Raw genomic sequence first — 22,096 nt, forward strand, 5'->3', positions numbered from 1 at the left:
GTGCTTATATGTATAGGAGACGCGACAAAGGGCATCTTGAAACGTTCTAGATTCAGACAAGAGTTTCTGGGTCCTTTTCCAGTTCCTGGGCAACGACAAGAGTGTATGGGAACCTCCAGTATCCCACTCAAAAGTGGTTTCTGAACGAGGAGTTTCTACGCACTTTAAGAGTTCCTTAGCATGGAAAAGAGTTTCTGGGTTCTTCGAGATCTGTTGGACGTTGGAAAGAGGTTCTGGCTAATTAAAAGTGTGTCCGAGTACTTCAGGTATGAAAAGGGCATTGAAAAGAGTGTCTGGACACTGGAAGGTTCTGGACACTGACGAAAGTTTCTGAGTTCATTAAGACCTCCTGGGTATTGAGGAGAATTTCTGTGTGCTTTGAAAATGCAGCCTGGGCACTTCCATTATTTCATGAAAAAAAAAACGGAGGGAAAAAACTGGATATTCTTTTTACGAGTTTGTTGGCAAGTAAAATGTTTGATCACTGAAAACGTTTTCTGGGTACTTGGAGAAAGTCTGAGTACTTTGTGTGTTGCTTCCGGAAAGGGTATTCAAAAGGAATATCTAGGCACTTCGAAAAGCTCTGGGCACTGACAAAATTTTCTTGATTCTTCATTAGCTCTTGGGAACAGGAAAGACTTCCTGGGCACTACGAGTGTCTGGGCATTTCCAATACTCTATGCAAAAATGGCATTAAAAAGAATGGCTCGTTTTTTCCAAGACCTTTGGTCACTGACAAAAGTCTCTAGGTACTTCGAGATTGTTGGAGCACTTCGAGGAGACTTCGTGAATGAGGCATTTTTTCCATAAGAAAAATTTGGAAATAGTTTTACATACCCTTTGTAATTCATATACGTAAGCATATATTTCAAACTGACGAAATCCAATGCATTAGATTTGTCAAACAGAATGGAGTCTCACAAGTAGAATATTCTCCTACTTCATTTCTTATAGCTTAATAAAATCGTCTGGCGTCAGCAAGAATGACATCTCAGTTGGGGGCCACTGAGATTTGTTGGCTTCATGTGCCAAGTCACGGTATTAATCACCTCGCTGCCGAAGTGACGGTGGATGGGTGGGTGCCAAGGTTATTGATAAAATAACATGACTGCAGTCTGTAAGCCTCAATTCTGAAAAATCAATCTAGTGTCTCAATTATTTTTATATGTTTATTTTTTGCCTCACACCAAATTATTCTAAACAACTAAGAAGCTTACATAAGTCAAAAGGATTTGTTAAACGAACTCACTGGACGAATGTCACTCAAGGTTTTTTATCTTTTAATGTAAACACAAATTATTTTATTCAGCTGAGGGAACTTAGCCCAATGAAGCCCAAATCAATTCCGGCGATTTGTTGACAAGGCTCTTCCTGGCCCGCAACTATTCCTTTTAGCCCAAGTAGTCATGAGCAAACTTTACAAAGCCCGTTCAATAAGCCCAAAAACATTTCAGGAGCCCAATTTTTCTCTTCATAGCACAAGAGGCTATTTTCCATGCCCGTTAGCCCATTTGTATAATAGCATATTTCTTTCTTGGTGCCCATAAGAAGACATTTCAATGTCTTTTATGTAACGAAGCCTATTTAATAAGCCCTTAAAGCGTTTATCAAAGCCCAGAACATCTTTTCGTTGCCCTTGTCGCTTAAGCATTAGCCCATTCAATTTCAGCCCATATAAGAAAAAGCCCGTTCGTCCTTACAGTCAGTCAGTCACGGGGAGCGTCGGTCCCTTCTATGGCTGCCCAAGCCAAGTCTTCGTAGTGAGGGACTTCGACTCTTGCCCTCGAAGTCGGAATCGGGGTGCGCCGGTCCCTTCATGGCTGCCCAGGCCATTCTTCTCTTGGAGACTCTCTTCGTCGGCGACTTAGCCCCTTGAGGGACGCTCCTTTACGAGCACTTATTAATCCAAAATCTCCTGCGCCCAACTTCCTTGATTTTCCGTAGGGCAGGATCACTCTCGGGTAGAAACTTGCTCATGACACAGATTGATATTATGATCAAGAATAACAGGTGTATAGTAGTAGCACTAGTAGTACCAGCAACAGTAATAGTAGTTGCAAAAGTAATAGCAGTGATAGTAATAGTGGTTGTGGTAGTATCAAAATAGGATATAAATAGGAGTATAGTATCAGTAATGTACTGCAAAATTAGTAGCTGTAATAATCGTAAGCGCGAACACACACAATATATATATATATATATATATATATATATATATATATATATTATATATGTATATATATACAAAGGATTACAAAGGCGGAGTATGCCGACAGGAGCCATTTTGGTCCATATCTAGGTCGGATGCGAAAAAATCATAATAATAATGAATAAATAAATAAAAACTATAATAATGTAATTATCAAATGAAATACATAAATAAACGCATAGGTACAGTCAAACAACAAACAAACAGGTAAATAATAAATGATAATAAATTGACATATAACTACCTAATAAATGAGAATCAGACAAATGATAAAACAAAAACAAATAATATAGAATAAATAATAATCATTACAGCATCTTGCTTAGGTGTTTATCTAAATGATTTTTAAAGCTTCGAACTGAACTACATTGCACTGCCTCTGCAGGAAGTTTATTCCATTCATTAACTACACGGTTGGCAAAGTTGTTTCTACCCACTTCCAAATTGAATCTATTTCCGGACAGTTTGAGACCATTGTTTCTTGTCTGATTCTCATTCAATGTGAAAATTTTGTCACTTTTGATGTCAATTCCCTTTAGAATTTTAAAGACCTGTATCAAGTCACCTTTGAGTCTACGCCTTTTTAGGGAAAACAGATTCATATGTTTTAGTCGATTTTCGTATGATTTATTTTTGATATTTGAAATCAGTTTTGTGGCTCACCGTTGTATTTTTTCCAATCTGTCAATGTCTTTAATGTGATTCGGTGATCATACGGAAACAGCATATTCCAAATGTGGACGAACTAACGATTTATATAGCTTGTTAATGAGTGATGGACTTTTGAAGTCAAAAGATCGCGCAATCAGTCCTAGAATCTTACTTGCTTTCTCAGAGGCTGAAATACACTGCTTGGATGATTTGAGGTTGTTACTGATAATTACGCCGAGATCTTTTTCACTATCCACTTTTGTTAACGAATTTCCAAATAACTTGTCATCGTACTTACTGTTATTTTTACCTATGTGCATTACCTTGCATTTACTTGTGTTAAATTTCATTAGCCACTTTTCAAACCATTGCTGTAATTGATCTAAATCTTCTTGAATATCTAATTGGTTTGAGTGATCATTTGCCACTCCGCACAGTTTTGTATCATCAGCAAATTTGGAAACAGTAGATTTTAGTCCATGGTCTATATCATTTATATATACTATGAATAGAAGTGGTCCAAGAACGGAACCCTGAGGAACTCCACTTGTAACATTTTTCCATATAGAAGCTTCCATTCTCGTGGGACATCTCCGGATATGATGGATTTCTTGAAAATAATTTCTAATGGAACAACAATCTCATTTTTCATTTCCTTTAATATTCTTGGATGCCAACCGTCAGGCCCTGGTGTTTTATTAACTTTGAGTTTATCTATACACCTTTTAATTTTTTCTTTTGTTATATTTACCGTAGTGAGTAAGTTTACCCTAGACTTTTCACACGTTTCAGTTTGGAATTCACTTTGAGGTGTTTCGTTTACGAATACCGAGCTAAAATAATTGTTTAAGATATTACACATTCCTTCATTTGAATAATCAAGTTGACCGTCAGCAGATAATAGTGGACCAATGTGATTCCTAACAAACTTTTTATCTCTAATGTGACTATAGAATTCTTTGGGATTCTCTTTGGATTTATCAGCGATGTTTATTTCGTATTGTCGTTTTCTTTTTCTTATTGTCTTTTTTAAATCTCTCTGTATTGACACATAACTTTCATAGTCATTAGATGCACCCGAGCACTTATATTTCTTATAAGCCTGTCTCTTTTTAGCAATACTTTTTTCAGTTTCTTTGTCGAGCCACTTTGGGCGAGCCTGATTTGGGGGACGTCTGTCCTTAAAAGGAATGTAAGTTTGAATCATCTTAGTGAGCGTATTTTGAAATATTTCCCACATCTGATCTACAGGTCTTTCGATTAATTTTGCATCCCAATCTGTAAGCTGAAGCTCCTGTTTGTTCCAAGTGTCCACTATTCTATGTGGAAAACTGTTTTTCTTCATTTCTCTTCTGTAGCTATGTTTTTTTTTCTTTCCATGTCCTCTTGTGTTTCTCTTGTCCCAGTTTAGTAATCTTCTCTATCAAGTATCTCTGTGCCTTTCATGATTCTGTAGATGGTCAGTAGGTCACCTCTCTCTCTTCTTTGCTCCAGCGTCGGTAACTCCAGTTTAGCCAATCTCTCCTCATATGATAGGTTTGCAAGTGCAAGTGCCATTTTTGTTGCTGCTCTCTGGATTTTTTCTATTTTCTTTATATTCTTTTTGGTACTGGGTGACCACAATGTCGCCGCATACTCTAGTCTAGGCCTTGTTAATGTAACCAATATTTTTTTTTCATGTTTTCGTCCAAGTATGCAAATGCCACTTTTATTAATCTTAGCAAGTTGTAAGCCTCCCCGAAATTTTGTTAATCTGTTTGTCATAGGATAAGTCGTTTGTGATAATTGCCCCCAAATCTTTTTCGGATCCTACCTTCTTTACTTCCTTGGTTCCAATTGTATATTTTCCTGATATTCTATTTTTGCTTTTTCCAAACTCCATTATGCTACACTTCTTAGTATTAAAGTCCACTTCCCATTTCTGACTCCAGTTCCATACCTTATTCAGGTCTTCCTGCAGTGTTTCACAGTCCTTATCAGTTTCTACTTTCCTAACAGTTTGGCGTCGTCTGCTAAGAAGCTCATGTAACATTTCACATCCTCGTCCATGTCATTCACATAAGTAGCAAACATTATTGGTGCCAATACAGATCCTTGCGGTACTCCACCGATCACCTCTTTCCAATCTGAATATTTTTCTCTGAGCACTACTCTCATCTTTCTACCAGTCAGGAAGTCCTCTAACCCTTGTATTCCTCCTATGTGTTCCATTTTTTTTTTTTTTTTTTTGTAATTTTCTGTGTGGTACTTTGTCAAAAGCTTTTTGCAAGTCTAGGAAGGCACAATCAGCCCATGTGTGTGTGTGCGCGCGCGTGTGTGTGTGTGTATACACATACATATTATTTTACTTTTTCTCACGCTATGTTTTTCAGTTTCACAAATAACTCTTCTTATTTTTCCAAGTATTTTTTCACAGAGAAAACTATTTATGAAATATTTAATTTCATATATCAAACGTTGCATTTTTAGGAAATGCGATTGCGCATTGAAACACAGTGGGCGAAGTCGAGTGTTAGACGTGAAGTGGATGGTGGGAGGGTACTATATTATTCAAAATGGAAAGAAAATGTTACAAATATCCTAGCATAAAGATTGAGAACCTTCCCCCCGGATATAACAGAAGTAAGAAATACTGTAGTGACATCAACAATAGCTACCGGAAAGTTGAATAAGTATCAACTAAACTGAAAATTTATGGAACTAAATTGTATACAAATGGAGTACCAGTTGATTGCTTAGTCGATCAATTCATATATACATTTATAGTCATGATTCAGATACTGAATATAGGAAGAAAAATAAGAATAGTACACTGATTTGGCTTACGACATGTAAAAGTAATACACAATGCAGAAATATGTATTTTGTGAATAATTCTATATAATAATAGTAATGGTGTCAACATTGATATTTTATGTCAATTATAATAAGGGCATGTGGTCTTCATTAGGATAATTCCCTTGCTTCACCTAAATCTGCATGTTCCCCATAAAAATTGGATCAAAAGCATATTTAACAGAATCAGATTCCTTCATAATGTGCTGTATGATTTTGTGTATAATAATTATATAATACCCAGTAAACATGCCCGAAATGGCCCACTTTATGCCCATTTCTGGTTTCCCTCTTAGCCAAAAGTGGGCCTATTCAGGCTTGCCATTATGCCGTAACGGTACCGTTTTGGAACCTTAATGGCATCGGCAGTGTTTGCACACAGGCTTTTAAACGGGCCGGTTATGGCTGCCGTCATTGTTCAACAAAGGGACCAGTTCTGGCCCCTTTCAGGTTTTCCTTAATGGAGCCGGTTCAAGTCCAATAACAGGCCGGTTACGGCAGCCGTAACTGGGCCACAACGCGCCGGTTCTGGGCCTTTTTGGGATTCCCTTAACGCAGCCATTTATATACAGATACAGCCCAGTTATGGCAAATGTTATCCCCCCCGGCAATGGCTCATTCACGGTTAACCACAAATATCACCGGTGCTGAGAAATCATATTTTCTAAATTTGCTAAAATTGTTTGAATAACTATTATATATACACGATGCCAAAATTGAATGTACAAACTATAATTATCAGCGACTAACACACACACAAATGATTAGTCAATGTTTATACAGCCTTTGTCTAAAACTCAGTCCGTTATAAACAGACATAGTAAACATGGCGTTTGTCTCTGATATTAATAAGCTTACATTTTGATATTTCGCATATCGCATATATCCTAGACATACACAAATTTGGAAACAAATTCTCAACACCCGTTAAATTGGTCATATATTTCGGCAGAATTTCATTTTACATGTGATCATTTTAATTTACATACATACATATACCAAGGCTTTTTCCCCCTTACAAGGGGGGTAGCCAAAAAGAAAAAGGCATAAAATCATTCCCACCCATTCCATCCTTGAATACACTCCACACCCCTCCACCCTCCCTCTTATCTTAGCACCTCCTGAATGACGGGTCATCCCTGCACCTTGTCCACTGCCCTGGGTCAGAAGCAGTGTCGCAAGACACAGCACATCCACACCAAGGCCGCTTCATTAAATCGGCGACCCCCCCCTCTCTGTCCCCCCATTGCATAAAATGAAAGGACGGGGAGAAATCCCTTCGGGCTGCGTCAAATTTTGCTCACACACACTACCTCACCCCCCATCCACCCCCCCATTCCACCTCATGCTATCATAACATCATCCATATACAACCACTCTCCATTCACCCCTGTCTTCTGTCCTCTCCCGTCCTTCCTCAACAAACATTCCCCTCTTCCCCAAAGCCCCCTTCACCCCATCCATCCACCTCATCCTAGGACGCCCCCTCATGTTCACTCCCTCCACATCTGCCTTCCACACCTCTTTTACTAGTCTTTCTTCACTCATTCTTTCCATGTGTCCAAACCATCCTAATATTCTTTCATCAACCCTATCTCCCAGCTCCCTTTCCACCCCTGTTCTCCTCCTCACCTCCTCATTTCTCACTCTATCTAGCCTAGTAACCCCCATCATACTTCTCAGACACCTCATCTCAAACACATTCAAACTCCTTCTCTCTTCTTCTCTTATGTTCCATGTTTGTACCCCATACAGTGCTGTTGGCACAATCACTCCTTCATACAGTCTCCTCTTAGCATCCATTCCCAAATGTCTATTCCTCATCACACTCTTTAATCCACCAAGGCATTTACTCGCTTCTCTCAATCTACATTCTACCTCCACTTTCACTCCACCTTTCCCTGCCACATTTGCACCCAAGTATCTAAAACTATCCACTTCCTCCAGTCGCTCTCCCTTAATGCTCACTTCCAGTCTACTGCCACTTTCACCCCTTGTACATCTCATCACCTTACTTTTACCCACATTTATCTTTAGCTTTCTTCTATCACATACTCTCCCAAACTCTGTCACCAACTTCCTCAATCCCTCCTCCGATCCTGCCACAAGCGCAGTGTCGTCCGCAAACAACAACTGGCTCACCTCCCACTTTTCTCCATTTTCTTTAACCATCTCCAATCCCTTGCCCACTACCCTTGCATTTACCTCTCACACCACCCCATCCATGTATAAGTTGAACAGCCAGGGTGACATAACGCATCCTTGATGAAGTCCCACCTTTACCTCGAACCACTCACCCTCTCCATTTCCAATCCTGACACAAGCTCTACTATTCTCATAAAAACTCTTGACAGCTCCCAGAAGCTTTCCTCCTATCCCGTATATCTTCATAACCTCCCACAGTGCCTTTCTGTCTACCCTATCATAAGCCTTTTCCAGATCCATAAAAGCCCAAAAAACATAATTCCCCTTTCCTATAGCTTTCTCACATGTCTGTCTTACCACAAAGATCTGATCTACACAACCTCTACCTGTCCTAATTCCACACTGTTCCTCACCAATTACTCCATCTGTTCCTCTCCTAATCCTCTCAACCAAGATCCTCCCATAAGCCTTCCCAACTACACTCAACAAACTAATCCCTCTGAAACTACTACATTCACATTTTAATTTAGTGTTTGGAATTAGGCAAATGCATTAGAACCAATTGTCATTTTCACAAATGTCTAATATATAGTAATAGCTGTCGATCACGAGTCCAACACGTGATCCAAAGACCTGGTGAAAGACCAGGTGAATACACAATAACAAGAAATATTAATTTAACAAATATTATTTCATTTGCAATTGTACAGAAGAACTATGTTGTATGTTATCTGACTTCTAGGTGTCGACTGGGTCTGACTTAATGGCATTATACTTATTTTAAACTAAGACCAATTAAGACTTCTATTATCAAACGGATGTAGCAGAGTCCTGCTTCCTCCTTTTTCTGCCTCCACATCTGTCTGAGGCATTTCTCAGATAAATCATGATTTCCCGCTCTACATGGGCTTGCACAGCACCTTCAATGCAAGTTAAACGGAGGATAGCACCTGAAAAGTGGAAAGAATTAACTATGTTAATAGATATTTAAAAATCAGTTGAACAAATAGAATTGATAAGACATTCAGAACCTCTAAGTTAGTATTTTTCCTTAAAACAAGTGAAGAAAGCTGAAGTAGACTTACATCTACATAAAAGTTCAACACGTTTATGGGGAATTATAAGTTTTTTGTACGAAGGTTAGGTTTCAGTAAGTACTGCTTGCTAGCTTGCAAGAAATGCATAGTATTAGAAATAGATCCAATTCGACATTTATTTATTTAAATGCCTTCTAAAGTAAGACAAAAGGGATATAACAAAAAAAACAATCATGCAGAAACATGTGAAATAGACAGTGTAAACACCTATAGCTAATAACTTCAATAAATTACGTTAGTGATCATTGTGCCCAAAACCATATTTCAGCACCCTAACAAGTAAACCAAAATAGGGTCGATATATAGAATCTTGACATTATTAAAAACAACCCCCCAATGGCCCCCATATACCCGGGTTATTCGTTTAATATAACAAGGGGCATCTGATGCACTTTCAACAATCTCAAACTGTAAATAAGAATAAAAAATTAATAACGAAAATGATGCTATTCATTCCCCATACATATCACCAGTATTTCGATATCAATATTCATTAAAAAATAGTTCTCTTAGACCAAAGATAAAACATACCAATCCAGACTGTAGACAGCGTTGTGGATTTAAAACCCCGTTTTGCCTCCGCATCATCCTTGCTCTTCCAGCCCTTCGTTCCAATCCAGTTGAATTTGACCTAGAGCAGGTGGCTTAGTAGCGAAGAGCCCATCCTCCTGACGCAGTCCCGTAGGTCAAAGCCTCCAATCAAGCAGAGCTTGTTCTCCTGAAGTAGAAGAGGTATTACACAGAAATGAACTATGAATGACAAACTTAAGCAGAGACAATTATTAGAAAGAGAAGCCGGGTTAGGGAGCAAGATGGAGCCTAAAAAAAGTATTTAAAAGTCGAATAGCAATAATAAATTAAAAACAAAGAGACACCTACTACAAAATAACTGCAGCAACAAAATGTGCCCTCTAAAATGACACAATCGTAGTTGGGTCAGAATTACCAGTAACAATCCTTAAAATGCTATTGTATGTACTCGTGTAAAACATGACAATAAATAAGGTACGTTCTACAGACACTAGACAATATAAGAAACGTTGGTAAATACAATATTTGGACAGAGTCATCATAATTTTCTAACAGAAGTAATTGGCAAACGATTAAATGCATCTGAGTGGTACTCCTTTTTTGTCGCATATTAATCTAGATAATTTCAGAAAAGCTAGCGTACACTGAAAAAACGTTCTTACCAATATCTTTTGGTGTTTTTTATCTTCATTTAACCAGCCCTCGAATACGTCAAACTCCTCTAAGGAGGTGAGTGGCAACTGCATTGGAAGCTCAGCGTCATCAACCTTTCTGCTCGTTTTATTGAGCTTCTGCAGCTCTGCCCTGCAGGCTCTCACCTCAGCATGCAGCTCCTCCAGATCATGTTTCAATTCCATTAAAACGGTAAGAAACTCTACATCTCGCGCTGCAAAAAGGGTAAAATACGCAAAATGAATACCATAAACTTTTTATTTTTAAAATTATCTTGCATCTTACACAAAAAAAATATTAACATTGTACTAAGCTCATTCGGTTAGCATAAAAATAAATTATTTCACAACTTTTGAGAATGAGAAGTACATTCAATCATTCATATGACAGAAATGATAAGCAGCCCTTAATTGAAATTAAGTAGAATCTATATTATCATCCATAGAATCTATATTATCATCCATTAGAATCTATATTATCATCTATAATCATCCAGGAGGGCTAAGATGGGAGGGAGGGTGGAGGGGAGTCGGGTGTGGGGATGGAAAGGGTGGGAGTGATTTTATGCCTTGTTCTTTTTTGGCTACCCCCCCTTAAAGGGGGAAAAAGCCTTGGTATATGTATGTATATTATTTGGAAAAGTTAATAACTCAGGCATAGCTTCAAACCAGTAAAAGTTACCACCAGAACTAGTGCTAAGAATAATTTTTTAAAACAAAGCAAGAAATTTTAAATATATTATTTTTTCGATAGAAATTGACTGAAATAGGTTTAACAGATAAACAGATACCTGAGTTAACAGGTGCTGTTGACGCTCTAATTGGGGTACTGGTTGGAGCTAGGCTGGATGTATGAATTAATATGTCAGACACACCCCCTGCATTGTCGAACATGATACCTGAGCTAACGGGTGCTGTTGAAACGGGTGCTGTTGACACTCTAATTGGGGTACTGGTTGGAGCTAGGCTGGATGTATCAATTAATATGTCAGACACACCCGCTGCATCGTCAAACGTGTCGAATTGCGCAATGTTCACTGACACAACTGATGGCATCTTTTGGATTGCAGGTGCTTTGGCCAACTTTCTTTTTGCTTTTGGAACATAGTCCTCTTCCTCGTCGCTACTAGGAGGGTATCTTGATCTAATCCTGCAAAAAATTCAAATCACCCCTATAATAAAGAACATGATTTTCACCATTCCTAAACAATACACACAAAAAACGTTTCTACATTAATATCCAATAAGGAAAATCACATCTGAAATAAGTAATGAAGCTGGGTATGCACCAAAAATATGGGCACACAAGTTCTAAAATTCATACAATGAATGAAGTCAATAATAAATGAAAAATGTATACCTATGAAAAGCAAATTAAAATCAATGTAATTCTACTGAATATTTTGGTCCACAATCACAGTAACTAAGTACACCTTACCTACTACAAGAACACAACAATAAAATCCAAATATTATCCCATTATATATCTCTTGTATATGGAGTAATATAACCAACTACTAAATATAAGGAATTATTTAAGGTCAGATATAAGCATAGGATTTTACAAGCAATACAAAAGTTACCCATCACCAATTAAAGCCCCAATCACCTCCCACTAATTTATACTCACAAATAAAAAAATAACAGCTTCATTATCCTGCAAAATTAGGATAATATACAATATATAAGGGTTTCAACCAAAATATTTCTGATAATATATATATTATCCAGAAAAGCCGGCACAAGATAAATCAGGACAGAAACTTTTCATTCATTTATTACCCTTTTTGAGGATGTCCTGTTTTGTATATCAAATCTGCCTATTATATATAGTTATTGCTCCATCTCAGTTCTTTATGTAATTCACATTGATTAAATAATAGATTGTAATATCTCTTTTTGGTTATGGTTTTGTCAATTTATCTCCCCTCACACTTCTCCTTCACTCTATTATGTAAATAATCATATTTTTGCTTGGAGTTGCAGATCGCAGCTATCTGCCAGCTATACCTGATAAGCTAAAAGTACATGAAACCAATTTATACCTTCTTGCTCCTCGTCCAAGCTCCTCTTCACCTTGGCTGACAGGGTTATCTGTCTCTTCAGCCTCCCTTGCTTTCCGTCTTCCATCTTCATATGTATCTGGAGGGCAAAAAATACCAAAAACCTCATATGAGTTTTATTGGAGAAAAATGATTTAAGATTATAGGAGAATTCTAGGGAATTATTTCAAAATTGTTCAAAGCCAATGTGATAAAGAGGCACATGTTTTTTAACTGCCTTATCAATTACAAAACCTGAGAATATTTCAAATTAAAAGATACCATAACCCAAAAAATGAACACAGATTCTTTGTAACTTACTATCAGCAGTTTTAAGAACAAAAGAAAAAATCAGCAAATGAACTGAATTCAAAGGGGTGATATAATAAATAAGGAAAATAGCTGTAAAGTAAAAAAAAAAAAAAATCAAAAGTTTAGTGGACACTTTATTATTAGAATTAGATCAAATGAAATCTTTGCAAATGAATGTATTCTAACAAAGTCATTTACCACCAAAGAATATTTACCTTCAAGTCTCATCAAGAGATATAATTATGGGGGGAAACAATTATTTCTTATCATTTTAACTGACTGAATTTATTTATCAATTTACATATGATATATCTTCAGCATTTAAAATGTCTAAAAATAAGTTTTATACTCAATTACAGAATCGACAGCAACTACAATTACAAAAACTTAACTTGAATGTACCAAGGAAAATCAGAGAGGGGATATATTAAGAGTTAATCAGTCCATATGTCACAAATTTAATTATGTCATTCCAAGAATGATCAGATATTACATACCTGCCGCACAGATGACACGCATCTTATGCCTCTCCCATGTGTGGTCTGGCACCACCCTATCTTTTATCATCTTTGTAATTGCTGTCAACGATTTACTCTTTGGCCACCAGGTCTCATCCTGCCCCAGGATCCATCCACTGGGGACCATCTCAACAGTATTATTATTGGTGAATGCGACAATAACATACATTCTGTGGCAATTAAAGGCTAACATTAGCTTAGGCATAGGTATTGTTTACAGCATAGAGAAAATTTCAAGTGGCAGCAAATAGTATTATTAATAAATCAAAATATATGATATAGTATCATAAAATCAATAATGACAGAAATATCTGACTGCAGATAAGTTCTAACCATGTTCAGAAAACAAATAATTATATTCATAGCTTACATTTTACAAGAAAGTTTAGTTTAACCTTGTTTTAGGCATTGACATTTGGTTAAATTGTGTATTACGTGATATCATTTATTTGAAACAACAACCCTATCTATTTTTAAAATGATAATGTTTCTAGGCATCACCGAGTGAAAACTTACTTTTACTTTTAACAATAAACATTACTGGTAAAACTGTGTATCTAACATTTGGATATTTTCTACTGCATTTGCACTGAACACTTCCATTTAAAGTTAAAATACCCACTAATAGTACATATATTTTTGTCTTTCTAAACACAGTTTAATACCTTTAATTATTACTATATTCTCAAAATATATAGAATGATGTAGATTAATTGTTTGGGCTCAAGCTAAATATAAGGTAAATACAGGCTTGAGGGGTAATAGGGCAAAAAATACTATATTAATCCATAGTATTATATTGGCATTTGACAGTTACAGTTCACTGGTAGGTCGAAAAGTGGGTTTCAGACATTCTCAAAACATGACTATTTTATAATTTTTAGTAATACCTGATATGCATTATCCCAACCTTTGGTAAAATGATTCAGCCAAATGGTATAACACCATATATATTGATATAAATCTTAATAGAATAATACTATCTCATGAAACAAAGAATATATAAATTAAGACAAAATCCCAATTTCAATGTTCTAATGTAATTTTACATAAAAGATAAAAATGACAGCTAAAATGAATGTATTAGAGGAATTGCAGCAGAGTTGGCACAATTGGGCAGTAAGACATACTTGCCTGATATGACTTTAACATTTGCTACTAACAATTCACTGTAAATTAGAAACAGCATGAATATTCAATTTTGAAGATTCTACTGGATAATCAAATAATAAACCTTGAGTCATGAAACGTTTATACACTACAAAAATTTCATCATTTTGGCTAAAAATATTTTGAACCAAACATACTGTGCCTTGAATTTGAAAACAGTTGTTGCCTGTTTTTCTACTTATGACAAATTTCCCATTATGAAATTCAGTATACTGTTTATATTTTGAAAGTAGATACTGAGCTGGGACAGGTCCTTCATAATGTTGGCCTTTAGGATGAAAATGTGCAGCAACCTGAGGCTGCATTATATTTGAAATTTCTGTTAATCTCCTAATTATTTGGGGTAATGCACCACTAGGTTTTCTTAACATTCTCTTCAAAGCTCCAAGAAAATTCTCAAAAGGGAAGGATGAAAATGAATCTAGAGGTCCATGCAACTTTACATCATCAGGAAGATGCATTAGAGAATGTACATTATAGGTCACAAACTCTGAACCATACAATCTCATGAAATGCTGAATAAATGACAATAGAAGCTGCTGTGCATAATCACAATGAGTTGAAGCTAGCTTGGGATTGGCTAAAATATGAACAGCAGCAGATAGAAGCATGAAATTATGGTATATTTCTAGAGGAAGTCTGTCAATTAATGAAACCAAGCCTGTATATAACAGAAACAATCTATATTCAGTAGCTTTTCATCGATCAATATCATCTAAGCCACGAGGTTTTCTTGAAAATTCTCGAGGGATAAATTGTCTTAAACTTTGAAGTCTTTCAGATATACTATCTTTAACTTGTCTCCCTATTCTTACAGTCAATGGTCCTTTCAACCAAAGCCAAATCAGCTTCTTCATTACTCCTAAACACACAAGGTGCATGTAATCCAAAGGCACTTGAGACACAAGACCAACACCTAATCTTTTAAGAGGGGATTCTCCTTTGTGGTGGTCTCTATCATGCATTTCATCAAATGCTATGTCAGTGCGCAACTGTTCATTAGTATCTGGAAATGTTATTTTCTTCTCAAAAACACCAGACTGGTCACACTTTTCACATCCAGTATAGCCAGTGTGCCCTTTAATACATTTGATAAAGGATCGTGCTGGAGCATCACAAACAAAAGCCTTTATAACTACCTGATAGGTCTTATCTTCATATTTTATTCCATTTACCTTTAACTCTCTCATTTCATCAATGAAATAAGAAAGAAATTCTTCAACACTACCTGGCTTTGAATCACCACAAAATATACCAATAGCAAAAGGTTGTGATTTTGCTGTTCCTGGAATTAACCCCAGAATAGGCCAAAACTGAGTTTTGGCACTTTTAAACAGTGGTAGACCATCAATAATTATATGTAACTTTAGTACGACTTGCTCCAGTAAATCACTACGGTATGTCAGCTGATTTAATATACCAGTAGCAACACCAAAATGATAATACTCACCACCTTGTATTTGCACAATTTGATCAATCTTCCCTATTTTAATGAGTGTTCTTGGATCTTTAGGGAGGTATGGTTGTACTAGACTCAAAATTTTAAGTAGTTCTTTTAGTGCAATATGAGTTACATTAAACTGTACTGCCCATCTGGACAATAAATCCATCAACTCAATTTGAAAAGTCTGTGAGTCACCATTTCCATCATTATCGGATGATACATAATCATAGTCAGAAGAATCATAATTATTATGACAATCACTATCATGCAGGATAGTATTGTCTTCCTCAATTTCAAAGCCAACCATTTCTTTATAAGACTCTTGTGAAGTTTGATGTACCTCATTACTATCTTTATATTTAACTATTTTGTACATAAATAGAACTAGATGGCAAACTATGTGCTACTTTCACAATGTTAACATTTTGGTTATGACTAGAATCAACAATATCCACATTTTCTGAAGACTTCTTCATAATATTTTCTAAATGATGATTTACATAATTTTTTATTTTTCGACGTTTTGTCCAAATTGACATTGCTAATTTTTAAAAATATTGAATACTAAATTGTTTAATACTTGAATTATTTTATACAGCTCTATACAGCACAATAAACAAATAACTCAGATATGCTTCAGTGATTATACCTAACAATAAATTTATAAGTAGAGCTCTAGCCTTACCCAACACAACTCACTAGTATTAGTAACAGTAACAAGTAGTATCAAATAGAGCCCACAACTGATATAAAAAAGGCTGTGGTTGAGATGTTTTGACTATAGGCCTACTAGTTTAGTAATATTAAAAATAGAATTATTCTAGTGTAGGTGTAGAATTGTTTTTTTTTAGTTTTTAATAACTGTTAGGCCTAGAGGCTTTTAATAAACAACACTATACATGATAATATTGCTTAACCTAATTTCAAAATTCAGGAATTAAAATAAAATTTACTTAAGCTGGCGTTGATAGCTTACAACGTTATAGGCCCAGTGTCTGATAAACTGATAAAGTGCCAGACTTACACATTGTCGCTCACCCAAGGAAATTTAATGCAACAGACCCGCTATAAAATCATTACCAAACAAACTGCTGCCACTGAAGTGTAATCACTAGGCTATAATGTATACGTTATGTCATTGCTTTGTTACCTGGTAATAAAAAGTGGAATCGACACAGCAAAATGAAAAATATATCAGCCCGTGAAAAAACACACGCTCTTGTAGTTTCTTTGGATTCAAAATGTGAGATCGGAACTCTTTGGAGCATGCTTCGAAGGCTCGGACGTTATCTCCGTAGATGGAATGGCGCGAGATGTAACGTTATAAACACTGCAATCTATCTTAACCGGGCCAGAACTGGCCCATTTGTACGTTATGATTAAACGGTAGCATTCCGGTATGATAACGGTACAATTTAAAGTCGGTTATAAAATGGCAGCATTTAACTGGCCCCGTTACAGTTAGCTTAAGGCAAAACAGAACTCGAACTGCCTTAACATGCCGCAAGGAAACTAGAAACGGCCCATTTTAACCATGTTTACTGGGTAGTTATTGTCTTCCACAAAGATTGAAGATTCCATGACTGGGTGTCCACATGGTTGGAAAGTACCTGGTGAAGATTGTTATTATCTGGCCAACTCAACCCATTACACTGACTGGAACAATGCACACCACACTTGCAATGCTTACCATGGAACCCTTGCAACGTTTATGGATGGTAAGAAGTTTTTGGAGGTCCATGATTAAGTAAAAAAAATCAGGTATGATCTTTCTGGTCTTTTGAAGATGAAGTTTAGTGTTATCAGTTGGTATGCAGCAAGTATTTCTTTTGCTTTTAGATGTTTTTCAATAGAACATCCATGATCCTCAATTCCAGATATTCTTTAATTATTAATATGAAAATGTGAAAAATGAGACAACACAACCATGAAATAATATTAAATATGATATGCATGGCCAGATTTAAGGCAGGGCCACCAGGGCCACGGCCCAGGGCCCTGTCTGTGTATTTAGGGGCCCCACGCCAAGTGCATTACAATAGTATAAGCACTTTTTTGGTGTATTGTGTTAAAGCAAATAATCAGCAGACTGTGACTGAGCTCTACCATGAATGTAACCAAACTTCGAGGTGGCTGAGAGCACATTGCATGAAAACTGGGATGATACTTTAATGGGGTAGGTGGGTGAACCTGACAGTGCCCTGCATACTTTCAGGGCCCGGGGCCCCGCAACATGTAAATCCGGCCCTGACGAAATGTAATGATTACAGGATTTAGATACGGGTGCATCCGCTCATGGCGCCACCATCACACATGTACTGTTTACAACGCAATCTTTTGTGGCCCGTTTAAATAAGTATGTCTCAGTTTGAATGCTTGCATCGTTCAGCGCATGCACATGGTACTCAAATTATCTTGTTGGGCAAGTGTATGCCCAATTCTTGAAATACGAACAAATTTTTACCGATTTAAACGTAAATTTGGTTATCAACCTTGGCAAAATAGTTTTCTGAGTAAAAATATTAAAGTAAGGCATTAATAACCAATATTGAAAATTAAAGAACCACATTTTTTAACCTATTTTCTCCCAGAAATGAGAAGCTTAATATCGTTGGTTAATCTACATTTGAGCTTCATTGCAATACATGTAGGCATTTAGTCACGCGCAAAACCATGCGCGGCACTGCTGTCACCATCTTTTACGCCCTGTTGGATTTTGATTTTTGTTTGACTTAGTTTGAACAAAAGGACAAAAGGTAGGGAGATGCTTAGAGTGAACTCTTTAAATGAAAAGGAAAAGGAGAAGGCATATAAGAAGAAGCTGAAGGAGGAGTGGGAGGGAGAGAAGGATAGAGTAGAGCTAGGAGTGGAGGAGGAATGGGGATGGTTCAAGGAGGGAGTCACAAAGTGTGCAAGGATGGTGTGTGGAACAAGAAGGACAGGAGGAAACAGAAGGAAGGGTAGTGAATGGTGGGATGAGGAAACAAAAAAGGTTGGAGAAGAGAAGAAGCGAGCTTTCACAGATTGGTTACAAAATAGGACAAGGGAGTCATATGAGAGATACCAAGAAAAGAAGAGCGAAGTAAAGCACAAGGTAAAGGAGGCAAAGAGGAGAGCAGATGTGAAATGGGGTAAGAGTATGACCGAAAATTTTGAAAGTAATAAAAAGATGTTTTGGAAAGAAATTAAGAGAGGAAGAGGAGGCGAATCAAGTAGAGAAGAAAAGGTAAAAGGTGCAGATGGAGAGTTGATAATGGAAGAGAAGGCAGTAAGGGGAAGATTGACAGAATATTTTAGGGAGTTGCTTAATGTGAAGGAGGAAAGGGAGGGAAAGATAGTTGCAGTAGGAAGTGCTAAGAAAATGACTGTGATGAGCTAGGAAAATGGAGGAGAAATAAGGAAGGATGAATTGAAGGCAGTTGTTTAGATGATGAAAGCAGGTAAGGCACCTGGTCTGGATGGATGCCATTCAGAATGTCTAAAAAAAGGAGGTATAATGATGGTGGACTGGCTGGTGAGGTTATTTAATGTTTGCTGGAGTGAGGGTAGAGTGCCGGAGGACTGGAGGAGTGCCTGTATAGTTCCACTTTACAAGGGAAAAGGGGACAAGTGTGAATGTAGTAGTTTCAGAGGGATAAGCTTGTTAAGTGTAGTTGGGAAGGCTTATGGGAGGATCTTGATTGAGAGGATTAGGAGAGGAACAGGAGTAGTAATTGGTGAGGAACAGTGTGGATTTAGGACAGGTAGAGGTTGTGTAGATCAGATTTTCGTGGTAAGACAGATATGTGAGAAAGCTATAGGAAAGGGGAATTATGTTTTTTGGGCTTTTATGGATCTGGAAAAGGCTTACGACAGGGTAGACAGGAAGGCACTATGGGAGGTTTTGCGGATATATGGGATAGGAAGAAAGCTTCTGGGAGCTGTCAAGAGTTTTTACGAGAGTAGTAGAACATGTGTCAGGATAAGAAATGGAGAGGGTGAGTGGTTCGAGGTAAAGGTGGGACTTTGTCAAGGATGCGTTATGTCACCCTGGCTGTTCAACTTATACATGGATGGGGTAGTGTGAGAGGTAAATGCAAGGGTAGTGGGTCAGGGATTGGAGATGGTTAAAGAAAGTGGAGAACAGTGGGAGGTGAGCCAGCTGTTGTTTGCAGACGACACTGCGCTTGTGGCAGGATTGGAGGAGGGACTGAGGAAGTTGGTGACAGAGTTTGGGAGAGTGTGTGAAAGAAGAAAACTGAAGATAAATGTGGGTAAGAGTAAGGTGATGAGGTGTATAAGGGGTGAAAGTGGCAGCAGACTGGAAGTGAGCATAAAGGGAGAGCGACTGGAGGAAGTGGATAGTTTTAGATACTTGGGTGCAAATGTGGTAGGAAAAGGTGGAGCGAAGGTGGAGGTAGAATGTAGATTGAGAGAAGCGAGTAAATACCTTGGTGGATTAAAAAGTGTAATGAGGAATAGACATTTGGGAATGGATTCTAAGAGGAGACTGTATGAAGGAGTGATTGTGCCAACAGCACTGTATGGAGCAGAAACATGGAACATAGAGAGGAAGAGAGGAGTTTGAATGTGTTTGAGATGAGGTGTCTGAGAAGTATGATGGGGGTTACTAGGCTAGATAGAGTGAGAAATGAGGAGGTGAGGAGAACAGGGGTGGAAAGGGAACTGGGAGATAGAGTTGATGAAAGAGTATTAGGATGGTTTGGACACATGGAAAGAATGAGTGAAAAAAGACTAGTAAAAGAGGTATGGAAGTCAGATGTGGTGGGAGTGAACATGAGGGGACATCCTAGAATGAGATGGATGGATGGGGTAAAGGGGGCTTTGGGGAAGAGGGGAATGTCTGTTGAGGAAGGGTGGGAGAGGACAGAAGACAGGGGTGAATGGAGAATGGTTGTATATGGATGATGACGTGATGCATGAGGTGGAATGGGTGGGGGGATGGGGGGTGAGGTAGTATGTGTGAGCAAAATTTGACGCAGCCCGAAGAGATTTCTCTCCGCCTCCTTTTATGCATGGGGTGATGGAGAGGAGGGGTCGCCGATTTAATGAAGCGGCCTTGCTGTGGATGTGCTGTGACTTGCGACACTGCCTCTGACCCAGGGCAGTGGACAAAGTGCAGGGATGACCGTCATCCAGGAGGTGCTAAGATGGGAGGGAGGGTGGAGGGGAGTGGAGTGTATTTAGGGATGGAATGGGTGAGAATGATTTTATGCCTTTTTCTTTCTGGCTACCTCCCTTGTAAAGGGGAAAAAGCCTTGGTATATGTATGTATGTAGTTTGAATGCTTGGAGCATTCAGCACATTCGCAGGGTATCAAAATTATCTTGTTAAACAAGTGTATGCCCAGTTCTTCAAAACTTTACTGATTCTTACCGATTTCAATGCAATTTTTTATATTAGCCTTGGTAAATTAGTTTTCCAAGTAAAAATCTAAAGGCAAGAAACTAAATAATATAATATTTAATGTAATAATGTTGTTTATTAGCCTCTATTCTACCGGATATGAGCAACTTTGAAATCGTTGGTAATAGTGCACTTGTGCAATTTAAGAATCTTGAAGCTTAGATGCCTACTCGACATATCGTTGCCATGGCAACGTGATAGGTGTTGGTAAGAACGGTGTAAGAGGAAGGTCCTTCAATGTTATTGACATGCTCAGGTAATTTTTTTACCCATAAAATCTTCACATGCCAAGTTGCATGTCAGTTGTGCCAGGGGTTTGGGTTTTATTGATTATTTCTAAATTGACAACAGTTGCTATGGGAACGTGATAGGTGTTAGTAAGAATGGTATAAGAGGAAGGTCCTGCAATGTAATTGACATGCTCAGGTGATTTGTTAACCCATAAAACCTTTTCATGCTAAGTTGCCTGTCAGTTGGGCCAGCAGTTTGGATTTTATTGATTATTTCTAAATTGACAACAGTTGCCATGGCAACATGATAGATGTTAGTAAGAACAGTATAAAAGGAAGGCCCTGCATTGTTTTTGACATGCTCAGGAGATTTGGTGACCCATAAAACCTTCACATGTCAAGTTGCATGTCAGTTGTGCCAGTGGTTTGGATTTTATTGATTATTTCTGAATTGACAACAGTTGCCATGGCAACATGATAGGTGTTAGTAGGAATGGTATAAGAAAGTCCTGCAATGTTAATAACATGCCCAGGTGATTTGTTGACCCTTAAATTTAACCTTCACATGCCAAGTTACATGCCAATTGGACCAGTGGTTTGGATTTTATTGATTATTTCTAAATTGACAACAGTTGCCATGGCAACATAATAGATGTTAGTAAGAATGGTATAAGAAGAAGGTCCGGCAATATTAAAGACATGCTCAGGTGATTTGTTGACCCATAAAACCTTCACATACCAAATTGCATGTCAATTGGGCCACTGGTTTGGATTTTATTGATGATAATAAAAAAATTGACAACTTAATAGTTGCCATGAAAAGGCAAATATGGTA

The 22,096-nt window shown here is 37.5% G+C and overlaps 2 protein-coding genes across 7 annotated transcripts in view; one reads left to right on the top strand and one right to left on the bottom strand.

Annotated features, from left to right (window-relative positions):
• Positions 1–3,950: 3,950 nt before the first annotated feature.
• Positions 3,951–22,096, top strand: part of LOC143031032 (uncharacterized) — a 52,950-nt gene continuing 34,804 nt past the window's right edge. For 2 of the 3 annotated variants that reach the window (XM_076194392.1, XM_076194394.1), the window contains exons 1-2: positions 3,951–5,482; positions 17,193–17,343. In XM_076194392.1, coding sequence (XP_076050507.1) covers positions 17,205–17,343 — 139 coding nt within the window. In that variant the 5' untranslated portion in view covers positions 3,951–5,482; positions 17,193–17,204. The remainder of the gene's footprint in view (positions 5,483–17,192; positions 17,344–22,096) is intronic. The other variant, XM_076194395.1, reaches the window with a different exon arrangement.
• LOC143031030 (uncharacterized) lies at positions 8,565–17,193 on the bottom strand. 4 transcript variants are annotated; one of them, XM_076194390.1, is made up of 7 exons: positions 16,776–16,791; positions 12,991–13,181; positions 12,185–12,281; positions 10,931–11,289; positions 10,131–10,354; positions 9,469–9,655; positions 8,565–8,790 (listed from the first exon to the last, which is right to left on the bottom strand). In XM_076194390.1, exons 2-6 carry the CDS (start codon positions 13,178–13,180, stop codon positions 9,569–9,571), a joined length of 957 nt encoding a protein of 318 aa, XP_076050505.1. In that variant the 5' UTR covers position 13,181; positions 16,776–16,791; the 3' UTR covers positions 8,565–8,790; positions 9,469–9,568. The 4 variants fall into 4 exon arrangements, with proteins under 4 accessions (XP_076050505.1, XP_076050504.1, XP_076050506.1 ...); XM_076194389.1 differs by lacking the exon at positions 16,776–16,791 and having other exon boundaries at positions 12,991–13,454; XM_076194391.1 differs by lacking the exon at positions 16,776–16,791 and having other exon boundaries at positions 8,567–8,790; positions 11,039–11,289; positions 12,991–13,373.

Source organism: Oratosquilla oratoria, chromosome 12 (genome assembly GCF_046742065.1).
Source record: "Oratosquilla oratoria isolate Oo_2021 chromosome 12, ASM4674206v1, whole genome shotgun sequence".
Taxonomy (NCBI): Eukaryota; Metazoa; Arthropoda; class Malacostraca; order Stomatopoda; family Squillidae; genus Oratosquilla; species Oratosquilla oratoria.

Coding starts and splice junctions, on each gene's coding strand:
- LOC143031030 (XM_076194388.1), bottom strand. CDS start 16,001: ATGTACAAAATAGTTAAATATAAAGATAGTAATGAGGTACATCAAACT.